Consider the following 19,454-nt stretch of genomic DNA (forward strand, 5'->3'; position numbering starts at 1 on the left):
GAAAGGAAAGCATGTGTTCACCCGAAGCAGGACGCACGTGTTAAGTCACCCGGTGCCGAGGCTTCCCCTAGGACAGTTCGCAGAGCTCCAATGGGAACCGACCGGACTTGCAGAAAGGGGCCCCGTTCTAAGCTGATTTTTTTCTTTCCTCCATTATTAGAACCCAACCTGACTTCGACATTCAGTCCCGCCCCAGGAGACGCCCATGGCCGCACCGAGCGTCATACCCACCTTCAAGGTGAAATTCTTCCAAAGAAGAAGTTTTAAATTCTTGCACATTCTCACGTGGAGGGGAGGCATCAGCAGCGGCTGGGAAGCAAACCAGGCAGATATCGGTCCTCCAGGAGCTTTCAGAGTGCTGTCCCTGCCTTGCTGCTGGCTGCCCCTCCCCTGCACACCTCTCCACACCCCTGTGCCCCGGCTGGGCTGACACCCCCAGGGGTGACCTCACTGGCTCTTTGGGGTTGCAGTGCAGGACACTGGGGTGACCTCTGTTTGTCTGTAGCCTGCACCGGGGTTCTGCAGTGGGCGCAGGGCTATTCCTGCCCCAGCCCCCAGCCCGTGTGACTCCACGGCCCCCAATCCCCCTTCCCAGCAGGGGCATGAGAACATGCGAAGCCCTCCCCAGCTCTTCTCCTTTCCCACTTCCTGCCTGCGGCAGGCCTGGCCATGACCCAGAGGGGACACAACTGGCTTCAGCTTGCCCCCCTGGGGCATCACCCCCACAGAAAGCCGCCATCTCCATGAGGCCTTTCTTCCACCCTGTGTAAAATTTCGGAAATGCCACCAGTCCTCCGTGTTCGTTCTTCGTAGCCCATTTACACCACTGAATGCGCTGTTGGTCTGATTTCCCTCTAGAATGCATGCCCCACGAAGGCAGGGAGTCGGGGCTTTTTGCTTTTTTGTGGTTTTTTTGACCTGATTTTTTGTTTTGTTTTGTGTTGTTCTGCCACCGAGTTGCCAGACCCAAGAGCTGGGCCGGCAGGTGCTGAGCTCTCCGTAGGTACAGACACACAACTCCAGGCATTCCGGGGCCGCAGCGAGTGTAGGGTCGAGCCTGTGAAGAAGGGCAGGCCAGCCAAGCCGCGAGTTCCTTCCCCTTCATGCTCTGCTTCCCAGGGTCACAGGCTTTGACTTTTAGCTCCCACCACGATGCGATTTTCACTTCCATGAAGATGTTTTCCCGTCGGTGAAAGAACTGAGGGATGCATATTCCTCAGGGAGAAGGCTCTCCGACACTGCCCGCCGGGAACTGAAGAAACAGTGCTGCGAGCACTAAACGTCGCTGGAGACGGGCTCCATGAGTTTTTGTAAGATTTATTAATTTGAGAGAGAGCATGAGCAGGGGGAGTGGCAGAGGGAGAGGGGGAAGCAGACTCCCCACCAAGCAGGGAGCCCGATGCGGGGCTCAATCCCAGGACCCCAGGGTCATGACCGGAGCCAAAATCAAGAGCGCCACACCAACAGACAGGGCCACCAGCCGCCCCGGAAGATACACTTTAAAGAGTCTCATTGTGTGATGTGAATTTCACCTCCATAAAAAAAGAGTGACTACAAGACACAATTATATTAGTCAACCTTGGGGGCAGGCTTCTTATCTGACAACCCCAACCTCAGAGTAAATGTCTGCTCATGGCCTGCTGCCTCCTGGGTTTGGCTGGTCTGGCCTTTAGGTCTGGTTATGCGCTGAGTTGTGCCCCCCACCAACCGCGGTGTTGAGGTCCTCGTCCCTAGGACCTCAGCCTGTGATTGTTCTGAGAGGCAGGGCCTTTCCAGAGGCAATGAAGGCAAAACGAGGCGGTGAGGGTGGCCTGACTGTGCCCTTAACGGTGAGAGGAGATGTGGGCCAGGGCTACCGGGAGCAGAGGGAAGACCAGGTGAGCATGAGCCCGGGGCAGCCACCTGCAAGCCCAGCGGAGGGACTGAACTGGCCGGAAGATCCAACCTTGCCGGCACCTGGGTCTTGCACGTCCAGCCTCCAGAAATAAATTCGTGTTGTTTCCGGCACCAGGTCCGGGGTGGTTTGTTAGCGTGGCTGGCGGAGACGCATGCAAGTCTGCTCTGCACATCTCTCGTGGCAAGCTGCTCTAGTGGCAAAGGTCAAGGCAAACCGCACAAATGCATTTCAAGCGTCTTCCCACACACACTTGCTAACCATTCCAGCATCAACGCAACAGGGCAGGAAACTCTGTCCGCTCTCATGGGGGCACTGCCGACTCACCCGGCAAGGGGCGTGGGCATCACATTTAATACAGGGGGCTCCATCCCAGGACCCTGAGATCATGACCAGAGCTGAAGGCAGAGGCTTAACCCACAGAGCCACCCAGGCGCCCCCAGGAAGAGACTGTTAAAAACCTAAATATTTCTGCAAACAAACTGTGAAGAAATCGAGAAAGTTGTCCAAGAGCCTGCAGAGAAGGACAAGCAGTAATAACTCAAATGGGTGAGTCGTTTTCAACTGCAAGGAACAGTTTGTTCTGATGCTACTCGATCTGATCTATAAACGTAAAGCCAGAAAACGTCCGGTACTTAAAAACCTGTTACCATAACAGTGATCCCAAACTCTGAGAAGGATGGCATTTATAATCAACCAATCCACCACCCAAACAAAAAAACTACAACTCGTTCCCACTGAAGAAAAGAGAGAAAAGCCCTTGATGAGGTCCATGAAAGGAATAAAACACCATGAACAAACGGGAAATCCATCCCAGAAATACAGAAATCATTCACTGTTTTCACTATCATGAGATGTGTTGGTGTAATTCACCGTATTTACTGGTCAAAAGATTCAAAACATATTATTGTGTCAATAAATTCCAACAAGGCATTTGATAAAATCCACCATGTATTCCTGGATCTCTCTCTCTCTTTTTAACCTTAGAAAAAGCTTGCTTATAACACACTGATATTACATATACAAATGCAGGGCCATGCAGGTCTCCCTCTCTGCCTCCCCCACATTCACCTGTGCACACGTGTGTGCACACTCTCTCTCTCCCTTCCAAATAAATAAACAAGTATTAAAAACTTAGAGCAAGCAGTGGAGGCGTAGAGGGGTGGAGGGGCAGGGGCAGAGGGAGACTCTTAAGGAGGCTCCACGCCCAGCCCAACATGGGGCTTGATCTAACATCCCTGAGATCATGACCTGAGCCAAATCAAGAGATGTACACTTAACCAACCAGCCATCAGGGTGTCCCCGGGGAGACATATCACTGCAAAGGAAGAGTCAGTATGAAGATTTTAATTCTCCTAAATAAATCTACAAATTTTACATAGCACCAATAAAGATTTCAACAAGATTTTTTAAAAACTGATTCAGAAATCCACAGGAAGCCCAAAAGTATGAAATCAGGCAAGAAAATTCTGAAAGGGACAGATAACAACCAGAAACTATCCACATTATTAAATTTGTTGTTATATAACTTCATTAATTAAAAGGATATCATACTAGGGGCGCCTGGGTGGCTCAGTGGGTTAAAGCCTCTGCCTTTGGCTCGGGTCGTGGTCCCAGGGTCCTGGGATCGAGCCCCGCATCGGGCTGTCCGCTCCGCGGAGAGCCTGCTTCCTCCTCTCTCTCTCTCTGTCTACTTCTGATCTCTGTCTGTCAAATAAATAAATAAAATCTTTAAAAAAAAAATAATATCATACTAGGACAGTAACAGCTCAATAAAAAAAAAGAATAATCTATATATACACCAAAGTATTCATGGGAACTTAGAACAGGATAAAGAAAACATTTCAAATTAACTGAATATTATCAGTAACAGCACTGATTTCTCTATGTTCTACTACCTAGGTGAAACCAATTCCCGGAAAGACATACGCTATCCAAATTCACTCAAGAGGAAATAGGTAGCCTGAAAGTCTTTTATCTGCTAAAGAAATTATATTTGTATTTAAAAGCGTCCCAAGAGAGAAACCATGACTCAGATGGTTTTATTGGCAAATTCTAACAAACATCTAAGGAAGAAATGATACAAATTCCACACAATCTCTTCCACGAAGTAGAAGAAGTAAGCTACTTCCCAACTCATATTATGAGGTCAGCATTACCTTGATACAAAAGCCAGACAAAAACATTACAAGGAAGGCATATAATGACGATAATAATAATAATAATGTAAGAAGAAAAGTGTCTCTACTCTCAAATATCATGATTTTCCCAAGAAATCTACAAAAAAAAATTCTACAACTGATAGGTGAGTTCAGCAAGGTCCCAGGAGATGAGGTCAATATACAAAAGTCAGTTGTATTTCTATATACTAGCAAGGAACAAGCGGAAAACCAAAGTTTTTTTCAAGGTATCATTTGTGATAATATCAATAAAATGAAATACTTAGAAGTACATTCAACAAAATATGTCCAGAATCTAGATGAAAGAACGTTAATGAAAGTTTTTTAAAAATGAAATAAATGGGAAGATATACCATACTCATGGACTGTAGACGGATGTACGAAGACTTTAGTTCCCCCAAAGTGATTTTTAGATTCAGTGCAATCCCAGTCAAAATCTCTACAGTATCAATGACAGACATCAACAAGGTGACTTTAAAATTCCCACGGAATGGCAAAGGGACTAAAATAGCCAAAATCATACTGAAAGAAGAACAGAACTGGGAGATACCTCCTGCCTCATTGACACTACACTAACTAAGACAATATAGACTTAGCTGAAGCCTAGGCAGGACAACTATGGGCCCTGGGCAAACGCAGCCCACTGCAGCCCAGCTTGCAAACCAATGGCTAGGAGAACTGCCCTCAACCACAGCGACCAAGCATGGAATAGCTCTGAATTTAGCCCCTACCGTGCCCATTGGGTGAGACTTCTTCTGTCATATGATTGTTTTGATGACAAAACAAGCAACATCTTCCAAGCTCAGATGACAGCTCCAGCAGTGTTTTCCAGACCTCAGTGTACATGCAAAGGAAATTTTCATTATTTTTTAAAGAATTTATTTATTTGAGAGAGAGAGAGAGATCACAAGCAGGCAGAGACAGGCAGAGAGAAAGAGGAGGAAGCAGGCTCCCTGCTGAGCAGAGAGCCCGATGCAGGGCTCGATCCCAGGATCCTGTGATCCTGACCTGAAGGCAAGAGGCCCAACCCACTGAGCCATGCAGGCGTCCTGGAAATTTTCATTATTTTAAAATCGGTGTAATTATGTGACTAAGGACCCTCCATCTCACCTTCAGCCGGCTGGGACTTATCTGTAATGCACGACGGGCAACAAGGCAAGTTATGGAGAGGAGTCTAATGGGGTTCGATCAATGCCTTCAAGCCATGAAGACAGTCAACTGAAGTCACAGTCAAGGTGAGACACACAAAATCTCGTGACCGGTCCACAGTGACAGACAAGCGTGTACAACAGATTCTGATGGTAAGGAGTACTATCTTTGAACCCTGGCAAAGCAATACATTAACCCATAAAAAAGACCTCCGTTGTTCTCATGAGTAGATCTATGTTGCAAAGAGAAAGTTATATTCAATTATTATATTAATGTCTTAAATAATTTTTTTGGAAAAAATATAATAAGTTAATATAATTATTAATTTAAATTACTTTTAAATTAATATAAATTAATGTCTCATATAACAAGGATGTGTATGATACCCTGAAATTTGCCTCTTGGCATGCAAAGCCTTAAGCATTTGCCCTCCAACCCTTTACAGAAAGAGCGTGCCAAAGCCCAGACTAAAATCACACGCAGACCAGTGGAACAAAAGAGTTAAAAAAGAGAGGTTCACCAATATGGTCAATTTTTGACAAAGGTGCAATTCAATGGAAAAAGAATTATCTTTTTAACAGAGGGTGGTGGGACAGATGGTATCATGTATGGGGGAAAAAAAAACCCTTTGATCAATACCTCAAACCATTATGCAAAATCAGCTCAAAATACAGCATAGGCCTAAGTGCAAAACCTCAAACTCTGAAACTTCTAGGAATAAAAAAAAAAAAAAAAACCCTCCAGGAGAACATCCCTATGACCTTGGATTAAGCAAAGCTTCCTGAGATACGACACGAAAAGCATAAAAGAAAAATCAGTTTAAAATTAGAATCTTTTTCTCTGCCAAAGATTAACAGGGTGGGAAAACAAGGCACAGACTGGGGGAAAATATTTGCAAGTTGCTTACCTGACAAAGGAGCTCTAACCAGAATATATAAAACTCTCAAAACTCAACAGTAAGAAAATTAACACCCAATTTCGAAAGATGCTGGCCCAAAGAGGATGTATGTATGGCAAATAAACCCAGGAAAAGATGTTCAGCATTATGTCACTGGGAAAAGCAAATTCAAACCACAATAAAATACACAACCAGCTACTCGAATGGCTGGGAAAAAATATTTTTTCAGTGACAGCAAAGTTACAGAGCGACGGGAACTCTTATAAATAAATCAATGGGGCAATGCAAAATGGTGCAGCCGTGTGTTTCTTACGTTTTATTATAAAGCTAAACACACACTTCCATACAATTCAACGATCCTATCCCTAAATTGTTAATGAAATAAAAAGGGCATTTTTACTTTCAAACAGACACAAATAACATCTCTTATACAAAACCTATATACAAACTATTACAGAAGGCTTTACTCAAAACCTCCCCAAAACTAGGAACTGGCACCTTGCTAAGTGCCGAGCATTTCTGAAGCATTCCTTATGTTTCCAAGCTTTGAATCCTCACGGCAATCCCATGAAGTGAGTACTATGTGCTCCCTGCTTTAGGCAAGGGAACCAAGGCACGAAGAGGTTACGTGAGGCATTAAGGACTGGGATTCAGTTCGAGGCTGTGTGGCCAGAGTCCATAAGCAGTTTTTTTTTTTTTTTTTTTAAAGGTTTTATTTATTTATTTGACACAGAGAGAGAGAGAGCACAAGTAGGCCAAGAGGCAAGCAGAGAGAGAGAGGGAGGAAGCAGGCCCACCGCGGAGCAGAGAGCCCGATGCGGGGCTCGATCCCAGGACCCTGGGATCATGACCTGAGCTGAAGGCCGAGGCTTAACCCACTGAGCCACCCAGGCGCCCCTCCATAAGCAGTTTTAACCACTACAATATTAATGCCTCTCCATCACTGAACGAAGGAGTATGTGTACAGCCCTTGGTCTAGAACGAAGCCTCCAATTATAACATTGTTCCTATGGAAACAATCAGAGAAGCTGTCTTCTGAAATTCTGTATTGAATACCACCAACGTGGGCACTGCTGTACAAGAACGTACATATCTATAAGCACAGACAGATACAGATGGAAAGGGAGATAGTATTTGTGTCCTTGCAAAAGAAACAGGAGCTGACAAATTGGTTCCATTTTTAAAAAGCATAGAGGGTGTACAAGTGTATATCTTTTTTTTTTTAAGATTTTATTTATTTGACAGAGATCACAAGTAGGCAGAGAGGCAGGCAGAGAGAGGAAAGCAGGTTCCTGCTGAGCAGAGAGCCCGATACGGGGCTCGATCCCAGGACCCTGGGACCACGACCCAAGCCGAAGGCAGAGGCTTTAACCCACTGAGCCACCCAGGCGCCCCTGTACAAGTGTATATCTAAATATGTCAGCCAACTTCTGCAATGACAAGGTTTACTGCCTTTTGTAAAGCCCTATGTTTTCCTTGAGCATAACCTTAATTTTTGACATCAATCTTGAGAAGTGTCTGAGCCACGGGAACCCCAAGGAGTATCCCCTGTAATGAATGACCTGGCATGTTTTCACAATATGTGAGTGTGAGTAATTTACCTCCCAGAGACTGTCAGGAGTCCAGGAGTCCCAACATCGGAACACCTGGGCTCCAGTCCCACATCTACTGTGTGACTTTGGATAAATTATGCCCCTTAACTGGGCCTCCACTTGGAAGAATACCAGCTACACCGTCTAGGGTTAGTGAGCCTTGAGCAAAAGAGTGACTGTTGAGGATCCATCCGAAGGGCTCACCCCTTGTGGGCTGTCGTTTGTGACCACGTGTCTGGAGCCTAGAATGTTCCCACAGAACGTCTTCCTTTGCCAGTGGCCTTGTACCCTCTAGGTTCATGACTGCGGTGACTAATCATAATTACCACACAAGCACCCTAACAAGGTCAAGAACAAAGGTTCATTCACTATTCTGTAGGCGTCTCTCTCGGTCAGCGCAGTCCTTCCTCCTGGTCCCCACCTTCACCTTCCATCTGAGGGAAGTCTGACCCAGCCCCGCTCCGTTCCTGGATTGGGTCACGCAGAACCCATCCAGGTTTAGAAGGGCTGTGGGGAAATTGCAAGGTGGAACCAGTATGAGTTGGAGATGGCAAAGACTGGTTCCAGAAAGAGGAAAGAGTGAGGAAGACGCCGGTCAGCGAGGTTCATAGAGTTTCTGAGCGGAAACCTGGGCTGGGGGCGGGGGTGAGGGCTGTGAGCGACGATGGGGAGAGATGGTATTTTAAGATGCTCGCCACACATTAATAATCCACTCCTCCACCTCGACTATAACTGTTTTCAGTCGGGTTTTCCATTGTTGGGTTTGGGGGTTTTATTTGCTTCACGGCTGTCTGCTCCGTGAAGACCAGGCTGGTAAGTCCCCGCTAGGCTCACCTGGGACTACCACTTCCTTAGTGCTTATGTGTCAGGCATCGGGATAAGCTTTTACTCATTTTCCCATTTGACCCGAAAACAAAATCCTTCTGAGTTTGGTACTATTACTAGTCTATTAGCATCCTGACTTGAGGAACAGGAGATGGTGGCTCAGAGCTGTCAAATGACACGCCCGCACTAGTCCAGGGGCCGGGTCCAGAGCAAAGCCAGGACATCTGACCCCTCATTCAACAAATATTTACCGAGTGCCTCCTCTCTGCCAGGCACTCCAGGACCCTGAGATGTCGCGGTGAGCTAGACAAGTCCCTTTCCTCATGGAGCCCACCTTCTGGTGAAGGAGACAGAGGGAAAAGAGGCCAACAAAAACCCAGGTAAACAGCACCGCTTCAGACGGTAACAGGGAGACCCTCTATCGCTAATCCGGGGTCTTGGGGTGGCAGGGACCGAAGCTTCCCTACTCAGGTCATTACTTTACGGTTGGATCAGCGGCCTCCTGGTCGCAGAGGTGCACGGGGCACGGCAGGTGCGGCCACCCCAAGTACGCCCTGGGAAGCGCTGACGCAGCCAGCATACAGGGACGATCCCCGAGCCTTGTGGCCCTGACGCTCAGTCTGGGCGCTGGGGACCCGAGGGGGTCGGCCCGCAGCGACTGTTGGCCCTGGCCCTGCCCCGCTGCCGCCCACGAGACTCCAGCCCAGGCCCCTCGCCCAGTCCCGCCCCGCCCCTGCCACGCGACCTCACCGACCTCCAGGTGACCCCAACCCAGGACCCTCCGTGTCCCAGCTGATCCCTGCCTGGTCTCCTGACCTCTCCGCAGCAGGTGACTCTCCCCCACCCACGGTGGCCGCAGCCCAGCTTCAGGACCCTCTCCGCTGCAGGTGCCCCCCCCCCCCCGCGTCTAGCGTCTGAGGTGGCCCCGGCCTGGGCAGAGCTCCCCAGTAGCCCCCGTGAAAGCAATGAGTCACTGAGCCTCGTCAGGGCACACGGACTGTGCACACGCCAAACCACGGCTAGCAGAGCAGGCCCGCCCGCGGGGCGGGGGGCGTCCGGGCGCGGCAGGCAGCCCGGACCACGGGGCGCGCTCGGTGCAACGCGGCCCCTCTCGGCGCTCGCCTCCCGCCAACCCGGGCCCTCGGTTCCCGTTTTATCGTTCGCAGCGGCACCAGCAAGAAGCGGCCCAGGTCAGGCTAGCCCTGAGAAACACGGCGACCCTAAGCTCTGCCCCAGGACCAGACCAGCTCTGTCCGCTCAGGGGCTACGCAAGGCTCGTCTCCGTCTGTTTCTGATTTTAGCAACCCTAACCCACGACCTCCCAGCTCAGGTGGCCCCCACCTGGCCTCATGGCCCCCAGGCCGTCCCGCCCTTCTGAACTCCGCCCCGTGACCCTGGACACACCGCAGGATGCTGGGCTTTCCAATCCGCCCGGCCGTTTTCTAGAAAGTTCTGCACCCTCCACCCAGCACCCCTGGGCCTCCCCGCCGCCCGGCAGTCCGCACCAGGTCCAAGGGGGCCAGTCGCCCTCCCTCGCGACACAGGGGACCGCGCCCAAAGAACGGGAGTGCTGGAGGGAACGGCTAGGGCAGGCGTCTGCTCCAGCCGCTCCAAAGGGCAGGTGGATGCAGCCCCGCCCCACCCTGGGGTCCGGCGCCCCCTGCCGGCCGTGCGGCGGCGCGGGGGCACTGCGCAGGCGCGGGCGGGGCGGATCGGGGCGGGGCGGGGCGTCGGGCGGGCCGGGCACCCGCAGGGCTGGCCCACTGCGCACGCGCGAGCCGGCCGGCGCGCCCCCTGCAGGAGCCTGCGCCGCCGGGTCAGCGCCGGCTCCTGTTTGCAGGCGCCCCCTCCCCGCCTGGCTGCCCAGCCGCTATCAGCACGGGCTGTCGGTGTCGCCGCCGCCGCGAGGCCGAGCGCAGCCGGGCCCGAGGCAGGGGACCCCGCGAGAGGGCAGCGCGCCGGCCGCCGCCGCCCTGGCGCCGAGGGTCGGTGAGTGCCGCCGGGACCCGCCGCGCGCGCTCGCTTGCTCCCGGGGCTCGCGGCTCCGGGCCGTCCTCCTCCCGGCCGTCCTGCCCCCGCGGCCGCACCCCGCTTGACCGGCTTGCTCCGGACCCCCCACCCTCTCTCCCTCGCGCCGCCCCGCCCCGCCCCGCCCGACAGGTGCACCTCGGCGGGGCTGCAGCGGCAGGCCGCCCTGACTCACGCTTGCCCTCGGGCCGAGCCTCTGGGCGTGTCCCCCTCCCCGCGGGCGGCTTCCTCCGCGAACCCTGGAGCTGGACGCGCCGCGGCACCCTTTGTGCCGAGCCGGGAGGGTGGCCCTGTTGGCATGTGTACGCCAGGCAGGCACTCGGGGCGCCCGCCCGGTAGAGCCTTGCAGCCGCCAGGCCGAGAGCGCAGAACAGGGCCACTGGGATGCTGCTGGCTCATCCCTCGCGCAGATTTCCCGGGTGGGTGGGAGTGCTTCCCACCCCGGAGTCCGGCCTGCGCCCAGCCCTTCACTCCGGGGAGCCAGAATCGGGGGGCCAGTGCTCCAGTGCTCGTGTTGGGAGCTCAGGGGCGGGCAGAAAGGCGGGGACGCTTGGTCTAGGTGGAGAGGCCTGCAACAGCCCTCAGTAACCTCTGGGGTCCGTGGTCAGTGGGTCAGTGGGGTCAGTGGGATCCGGCATTCACACACTACCCTGTAGCCTCATGAGGGCAGGGCCTGTCTCCTGTACTTGGTGCACACTTGGTGTGCGAACCAGAATCCCCCGCCTCACTTCCTTGGACGTGGCCTAAAGAAAGCCCATTGCCTTATCGGGTATTTCTGTTTGTTGACCCCTCTGCCTGCTGCACTGTGAGCCCACTTACTGGCCAGCCTGGGTCTGGTCAGGGCTTGGGTTCCCAGAACAGAGCCTGAGCCTGGCACAGAACAGGGGATGGAGGAACGCTTGTTGAATGGGTGACTGACAGCCGGTGACAGAGCAGGGACCCGGGCAGGGTTCAAATGAGTCAGGCTGGTTTTTTTCTCCTGAGCAACGGTGTCATTCAGTTCTGAACAGTTGGGTGCTGCCTTGGGTAAACTTGAAAAGATCAAGGCTCTTTTCCTCTAGAAAGTTTGCATCAAGGGAAAATAAGAAAAATGGATGCCCTGGGAATCTCCTCGCTCTTCTTCTTCTTCTTCTTTGTTAATTGCACATTCGGTCATCATATTTGGCACACAGGATGACATTGTTCCATCTCTGGTGATCTCCCCTCATGCTGACGAGACAGCCGTTTGCAACAGGAGAGATCAGCCCGGGGGCTTTTTAAAAAACACTAGCCTTACAAGGTGCATGTGCCGGTCTCATGGGAACCTGTTCTGACTTAGTCTAAACCGGGAAGGCTCAGGAAGACTCCCCACTTGATTGTCTGTTCTCCAGCCCAGCTTCCCAAGACGACAGTAGACTTGTCTGCTAGTGAGTCGGTGGAGGGAAAAGAAAACATTCTAGAACTCAGGGGAGAAGGATGGGCACGACTCTGGGCATGATGGAAAGATGAACTGGATGTGGTCCCTGCTCTTGGGGACCTTAGGATAGAGCTAAAGGGAATGATTGATTCATGAGTAACTGTAGCATCAGACAGAATGAGACAAGTGCCCCCTTGAGACATCAGAGAAGCTGCTTCCAGCTTGTTGGGACGGCTTCCAACAAGAGCAGAAGGTCTCAACCCTGGCTGCATGGTGGCGGCATCCTGGGGCAGGTCCCATGACCAGGCCAGAGTGCAGGATCTTCGGGGGGCGGGCCTCTGATGTCAGCTTCTGTCTTTTTTTTTTTTTAAAGATTTTATTTATTTATTTGAGAGAGAGACAGTGAGAGAGAGAGCATGAGCGAGGAGAAGGTCAGAGGGAGAAGCAGACTCTCCATGCAGCTGGGAGCCAGATGTGGGACTCGATCCCGGGACTCCGGGATCATGACCTGAGCCGAAGGCAGTCGTCCAACCAACTGAGCCACCCAGGCGTCCCTCAGCTTCTGTCTTAAAGCATCCCCCCCCCCCCCAGAAGATTCTGTTGTGCAGCTAGGGTGAAGAACCCTTGGGCTGGGGTTATCCAGGCCTGCTTCACAGCAGGACTGGGACTGGACTGGGAAATGATATTGCAAGAAGACAAAACCCCAGGAGGCCCAGGCCCCCTTGGGAAAGCATGGGGCGTGTCAGCCCCCGTCCCCTGGAGTGGCTCAGATTTGGAGTCAACAGGCAGACTGGTACCTTTGCAGGAGCCGAGTAATACGCTTGCTGCAGAAACCCATGGTTACCTGTCCCCAGGGATCTCCGGTCGCCTCATTACCTCCTTTCCTACACCCAGAGAGGCAGAGCTGCTTGCAGGACAGGAGTGGGACCGAGTCTCCAGCTGGGGGGAACAAAGCAGGAGGCGGCACAGATTTTGTGGAAATCTCTCCTCATAGCTTCCCTTGGGCCACACCGCTGCCTTAAAAATGCACCCCCTCCTCAGCCCCTGTATGGAGCTTCATTGTGAACTCGGAGCCATATGACCCCAAGGAGACAGCTGTCCCAGCCCTGGACAGGGCAGGTGGTGGTGATGAGCTCGAGGCCAGCAAACCGGGTCTCCGGCTGGGCTTCCGATACAAGTGACCACAGCCTTGAACCCAGCCTCCTGGGGCTCCCGGACCATGACCAGGCCTCAGGGATTTGTTCCCACCTCATCCGTGCAAGGGCCGCTGTGTAAATACGTTGTCCACAAGCTTTTTCTTGCACGCTGCTATGTGTGAGAGAATTTGAGTTTGTACCCCCATATGTTTAATTTAGTTATTTATAAAATAAAGCCGTGTACTACCACACCAAATATCATGGGCACAGAAACACACATACATACGGACCTCTTAAAGGGACAAGAAGCGAAGTGAACACGGTCACTTTGTCCAACGTATTACTGCCACTAGGTCAGTCATTAAAACACAGGTTGTTTTAGTTTTTTTTTAAGTAGTTTGTATGCCCATTATGGGCTCAAACTCAACGTCCCCAGGAGCAAGATTCACACGCCCCAGTGACGGCGCCAACTGGGCACCCCATCCCGTATGCTGTTTTTCGAAGAAAGCGTGTGAGTAAGCCTGGACCCCATTTATAAAGTCCTGGTGAACCCTGAGTTCTTGTCTGAAGGTCTGGTTCCGGGTTCTATTTACTTCAGTCCCGGGTTCTGGCAGTGTCGCCAATAGACCCCACGACCCTTGTGAAGCCACACAGACTGTGCTGGGAGCCCAGGACTTGGCTTTCATTCATTCTCCCTCGCCAGTCCTGCAAGGGCGCTTGCTGCTGGGGCAGGGGGTGGGCGGTGCTAAGCGTTTAAGTGTTTAGGGGCTGCTGGTACAGGTGGAGCATCTGGCCTTGGGATTGTCTTAGCGTGTGCATGTGCGTGTGCCTGTCGATGGCGCTGCCCCCGGGCTCCGCACACCCCGTTTCATAAATGCTCTATTCCTAGCCCAGGGTGTTTCGAAAAGCCACAACTCTCACTCATTGCCTTTTCTTGAAGGCACAGAATTGAGTGTTTCAGCTTAAAAGAAATGAGCTAGCGGAGATGCAGCAGCGGTCCATTGTCGTGGAGAGAAAGGAAAAGGACCTCCAGATCTAGAACATTCGTTGAAAGAAAATACATATTTCCGTCCTAAGTTCCAAGTCCCAAGATGACCGGTGACCCCTCCTGTCCCCAGGGGTATTCACAGTCACATCCCAAATCCCTACGAAGTACCATAACGCTTCAGCCGTGATTTTGTGTGTTTTCATTCCACCCAAACATCCTATCCTGCATCCCATGAAGTCCGGCATGCGTGCGAGACTTAAACTAAACCAGCGGGTGAGGGCCACTGTCCCTGCCAGGGTGCGTGACCGCCAACAAGCCAGCAGGCGTGCCAGAGTCCCTCCTTACTGAGTATCAGTAAAGCCAACTTCCCCCTCATTTCTGGAGAAAAATACTTCTGAGTGCCGTTTCTCACCACTCTTCTCCTCCAGCAGATGGTGTCGCGCAACCCGCTTGGAGGCCAGGGTTGGGCCTCGCTGGCGGGCACCACACTCTGTAAACGCGCCTGCTGCTTTCCACCTATGCTGTACGGCACGGACTGGTATTTAGACTTTGCCTGTGCAGAATCCACTGAAATAGATATTTTCACATGTTTCCTTTGCACCCCCCCAAATTCCCTCCCCCGAAAGAAGAGATCATGGGCTGGGAAAACAATCAAACCCCAAAAAACCACTTGGAGAGCAGCTTTACTGCCCGTGTGGAGCCTCCCCCCCACTTCTTGGCACAGCATCCAAGGCCTTGGTCGGCTTCCCTTTCTGGCTTATTCCCCACTGCTCCCTGACCAGGTGCTCAGAACCACCAGCTGTTCCCCGCACACACTCTTCACCTCCCCTCCCGGCCACCAGGACACTGGACACTGGTCTCCTGTGTCGCCCACTCCCCGGAGCCTTCCCAGAGCCTCCCCCGTGTCGCACGTGTGCGTGCGCACACACACACACGCGCACACACACACACGACTTCTGTCCTCTCCAGAACCTCACGCTGCCTCCTCTGGCTCAGACTACAGCACTCACGGTACACAGACGTGTTCGCAGGCTGTGAGCGTCTTGGGTTGGGTGTGTTACGATTTCCATTTCCACACTGTCAGCACCTCTCGCACAGCAGGCACCGGGCAGGTGTCTGCGGGAGGAATCAATGCCTTTCTGTCTTGCGTGTCATAGAAGACCGCAGATTCCACCCACAAGTGTTAAGTACCTATCTGGAGTGGACACATGGGGACCTTTACTACCACTCACTGTTGTGGACTCCCTGGGTCAATAAGGAAATGCTTTCCCAGCTGAACGGGGTCCTCACCAGTCTCGGTCCTCAGGAAAAGCACCAAGGCCTGACCAGCACCACCCGTAAGGCCCTATCTCTATTCCACGTCCGTGGAAAGAGGGCAGAGCTGGGCTTGTCTTCTGCCGTGTGATGTGTGGAGGCCTGGCTCTGTGGAGACCCCTCTTGTGGGACTGTGGGGTCATGGAGACCCCATGCCATCCTCCAGGCCTGGACAGACTCAGGCATCCCTGGAAGGAGATGCACTGAGCTTGGGATGTGACAGGAACTCGTCACCGAACAGGGTGCGTACCCTACACAGGACCCTGTCCATGTCCACTCGCTGGCCTTGGAGCCTCCTTGGGGGCAACTTCTCTAGAAGCATTAACGCCCCTCTGTTCCTCGTATGCTGAAACAAAACCCTGTTTGGTGTGGGCACATGGACAGTGGAGGACAGGTTCAAGCCAGTAATGAAAAAGCCACTGGTGGGGAAGTGGAGGTGTCCGGGCTCTGAGCGTGTACCCTGGAGGCCGTGGGTGCTTCCCACTGGCACGACCCATACCTCTTGAACTCATGGAAGTTACTGGAAAAGCCCTCATCGGAGGAATCCTGTGTGTCACCACAAGAGCACCCCGAAACCAGCAGGCCATAGGCCACAGAACGCACTCACTCTGGACTAGTTCAGTCGTTCACTTAAAAAGCAAACACTGAAACACTCCACACTTTGTGTAATGTTTAATATTTTAACAGTGAGCAAACAAGCCTTTTAGGAGTGGAGGGGGTGGGGGGAAGCTTTCCCTTCCCTTCCTGGCTTTGTCCCTGGAGGAGTGAAGTGAGTCCTGGAGGGGAAGTCCTCAGCCACTCAGTGGCCCCCTCCTGAGTGTTTGCCTTAGAGTAGGAGGCGTGGGGCTGGCTCTGCCTGGCGGTCATCCCTTCTTCTGCAGACCCTGGACCTCAATGTCAAGTGTTTTGAGGAACTTTCAACTTCCTGTCCCGTTGTACATTTGCTTTCTTAACCACAAAGCTGTCTAGATTTTGTAATTCTGGGAATCGCCTTTAAATTCCTTTCTGCTCAAACAGAACAGATGCGGGTAAGGCGTGCGGTGGGACTTGGGCTGCAGCCTGGCACGCACGAGGCAGCCAGCTGGGTGCTGGAAGGAGGCTGAGGGGTACCCCCGCAGGTGGCGGGGCACAGGGAAGAGTTTCTCTTGTTCATGTCTAACGTGACACAGTGGGAGCGACGCATACAATTTTATGAAGGTTTACTACTTTTCGGATGTCACAGGGCTAGAAACGTGTCCTGGCTCGTAGCTTTCTTGCTGTGTGACCAGGGCCAGGTCCTTCCTCTTCCTTTCTTCGTACTTAAGAAGAGTGGTGATGGCAGAGGCCAGGGCTGGGTGAGCCCGTCTAACGGGAAAGCTCCTCATATTTCCACGTATCAGTTGGGAACAAAGACCCATCCCCTACAGCCTGTTTCCCTGCATCCTTATTTCTTTGTTGTCAGATCTGCTCTGTTTCAAGGAACACACTTGCGATCTGTTCAGTTTCTAACTTGGTAAAAAGGTTTTTTTGTTTATTTTTCAAATTATGCTCTAGCGCCGTCCCTTTGCCCAGAGGTGCCGGGAGAGTCATGCCAGCGAGTCCCGGGCCCCTCCTGATGTCCCGTGAGGCATCCGTCACCCCGCTGCACTCAAGAGGCCCACAGGCCCCACCCCAGGGCCCTGGTCACAGAGCCGCCTCCTTCCGGCCAGTCCTGCCATAGCCCCGGAGGGAGACCACGGCCAGGAGCCTCTCCCAGGACCCAGGTCAGTGCATGGGTGCTGCTTGGCCTCATAGGGACTCTGGGAACACGGTTGGTCTGTCTTTCTGTCCTCCCCACTCCTCGGGACAGAGAGACGAGAGTAAGCACAGAGATGTGTCCTTTCCTGGCCGGACTTTGCCAGAAGTCTGACCAGCGACCTTATTTAAGCTGTGACCTTTTTGTATTTCCCTCTCAGGAGAGGAAGAAGGTTCACCCCGGCCAGGCCAGGGCGCATCGTGGGGATGGCGGGCCCAGAGGGAGGCACTGCCTTCCCCTCTTGGCTTGAGCCACTTCTAAAAAACTTTTAAAACCACAGGTCGAGGGTCTTATTTCTTTTTATCCTTTTATGTACTTTGTGTGTGTTTATAAACTGTCCACAGCTGATTTTATGACACTTTATGCACTTTGTGAATTTTGGAAGAATTTGGAACATTTATTAAGTGGCTACTTAACAACGTTTCATTCTCCTTTAGCTTTAATCTCTTCTCATTTTAACCACTTGGTTAATTACAAGCACATTTGAGGTTAATTTGTAAAAAACAGTTATATTCTCTACGAATATTCACTGTGTACCCTTTAACGCGAATTCTGAGCAACTATCATCCGACAGGGACGGCCACATCTTTTCTTAAAAAGCAAGAGTTTGATTTTAAAAAGAGCTTCTGTGGAAATGACTTGTAACCCATTGGGTCCAAATGTAAAGTTGGTCTTTGGAAAAAATCGAAGAGCTCTCACTCAAGGCAGGTCCTCTGGGCCAGCCGTGTGGTCGGCGTGCCTGTGTTCTCTAAGGGTCGTGCTCCCTTGACCTGCCTGGCGGACAGCGTGGGGCTGCTGAGCTCTGACCCTCCCAGGTGCATCACACAGGCTTCTTCCCCCTTGCAGGACTGTGAGCACCAGGGGACTCTGTCCACTCCCCACCCCGTGCCCTCGCCTCCGTGTGGTCGGGAAGCAGCAGCTCTCGGGAGAGGGGCCCGCCACCTCCGCCACTCTCGTGCCCACCCTGGGTGGGCGCGGCCCTGTCTGCCCCCAGCCTTCACGCCCGCAGCCTCGGGCCCACGGTGCACCCGTGTCCTGGGCGCCGTGGGGTCTTCCTGAACTCGTTCAGACCACCTCCTTCTGCAGCAGGTGGGTGTCTCACGCACGCGGGGCTCTGTGTCTCTGCCAGGTTTAAACACAAGACCGCTACGTGATATGGGACAGATTTCCTCTTGAGGAAAACGACTGCTGTCACGTGGAGGCCACATACCAGCCCTCATGGTTAAAGCAGGAAAAACTGGTCCTGAGAGTTCACGGCAGGAGAGCAGGGGCCATTGTTCCACCCATGTGTCTGCCTACCACGTCCTGTCCGTGGGTCAGCCCGGCTGGCAAGGGCCCCCTCCTGGGCCTCTCCTCCCCGCCCCGCAGCTCTCTGCCAGCCAAGTCTGCTTTCACCACGACCGTGGCCGTGGCCAGGGTGGCCAGTTGGTGGGGAGGGGCGATGTGCAGGAGGAAGCACGTTCATCCGGACCACAGGGGATGCCTGCGTGGGTTTACAGCAGCATGAGTGCCCCGCCAGCAGCATGTGGCCCCTAGAGCCCGTCACTGAGGGTGTGTCTGGGGAGGAGGCGGGCCACTGCCTAGCAGCGCACTTTCTCCGTGAGCTGACAGAGCTGAGCTGGTATCTTTCTCTGGTGGCAGCCAGGAGGTGGGGACACAGGAGGAGGCCTTGTGTCTGAAGGGGGGTCTCCCACCCCGGCCCCCAGGTGCACTGCGGCTGCCTCCCCAGCCTCCCAGGCAGCCTGAAGATGGCTGTGCTCCGGCAGCTAGGGCTCCTGCTCTGGAAGAACTACACAGTGCAGGTAGGTGCGCGCCCCGGTGTGCCTGGGCCCCAGGAGGGGTGTCCTGAGGGCAGATAGACACGCGCCCTGGTGTGGCCGGGTCCTAGGAAGGGTGTCCCGAGGGTGGGCCCAGCCCAGCCCCCTGCCGCCGGCCTTGTGCTCCCTGAGCCAGAGCCTCCCCTTCCTCTTCCAGAAGCGCAAGGTCCTGGTGACCGCCCTGGAGCTCTTCCTGCCCTTGTTGTTCTCGGGGATCCTGATCTGGCTCCGCTTGAAGATCCAGTCGGAAAACGTGCCCAATGCCACCGTCTACCCCGGCCAGTCCATCCGGGAACTGCCCCTATTCTTCAGCTTCCCCCCGCCGGGCGATGCCTGGGAGCTCGCCTATGTCCCATCCCAGAGCGACGCCGTCAAGACCATCTCGGAGATGGTGCGGAAGGCTCTGGTCATCAACATGAGAGGTGACGTGTCCTTGGGGTTCCGTCCCATCCAGCTGTGGGGG

At 53.2% G+C, this 19,454-nt stretch overlaps 2 protein-coding genes across 6 annotated transcripts in view; one reads left to right on the forward strand and one right to left on the reverse strand.

The window, feature by feature from the left end:
* The window catches only part of LOC131820041 (ATP-binding cassette sub-family A member 17-like), a 64,638-nt gene extending 61,052 nt beyond the window's left edge, over positions 1-3,586 (reverse strand). The window contains exon 1 of the mRNA XM_059155523.1: positions 232-3,586. Coding sequence (XP_059011506.1) covers positions 232-300 — 69 coding nt within the window. The 5' untranslated portion in view covers positions 301-3,586. The remainder of the gene's footprint in view (positions 1-231) is intronic.
* Positions 3,587-10,352: 6,766 nt separating this feature from the next.
* Positions 10,353-19,454, forward strand: part of ABCA3 (ATP binding cassette subfamily A member 3) — a 38,825-nt gene continuing 29,723 nt past the window's right edge. For 2 of the 5 annotated variants that reach the window (XR_009349069.1, XM_059153882.1), the window contains exons 1-5: positions 10,353-10,527; positions 16,934-17,142; positions 18,021-18,263; positions 18,881-18,976; positions 19,149-19,413. Coding sequence is in view for 4 of the 5 variants with exons in the window: in XM_059153882.1 (XP_059009865.1) it covers positions 18,923-18,976; positions 19,149-19,413 (319 nt within the window). In the remaining variant the exon portion in view is untranslated. Of the gene's footprint in view, positions 10,528-16,933; positions 17,143-18,020; positions 18,264-18,815; positions 18,977-19,148; positions 19,414-19,454 lie in introns of all 5 variants that reach the window. The other 3 variants (XM_059153880.1, XM_059153879.1, XM_059153881.1) reach the window with 3 other exon arrangements.

This window comes from Mustela lutreola, chromosome 17 (genome assembly GCF_030435805.1).
Source record: "Mustela lutreola isolate mMusLut2 chromosome 17, mMusLut2.pri, whole genome shotgun sequence".
Lineage (NCBI taxonomy): Eukaryota > Metazoa > Chordata > Mammalia > Carnivora > Mustelidae > Mustela > Mustela lutreola.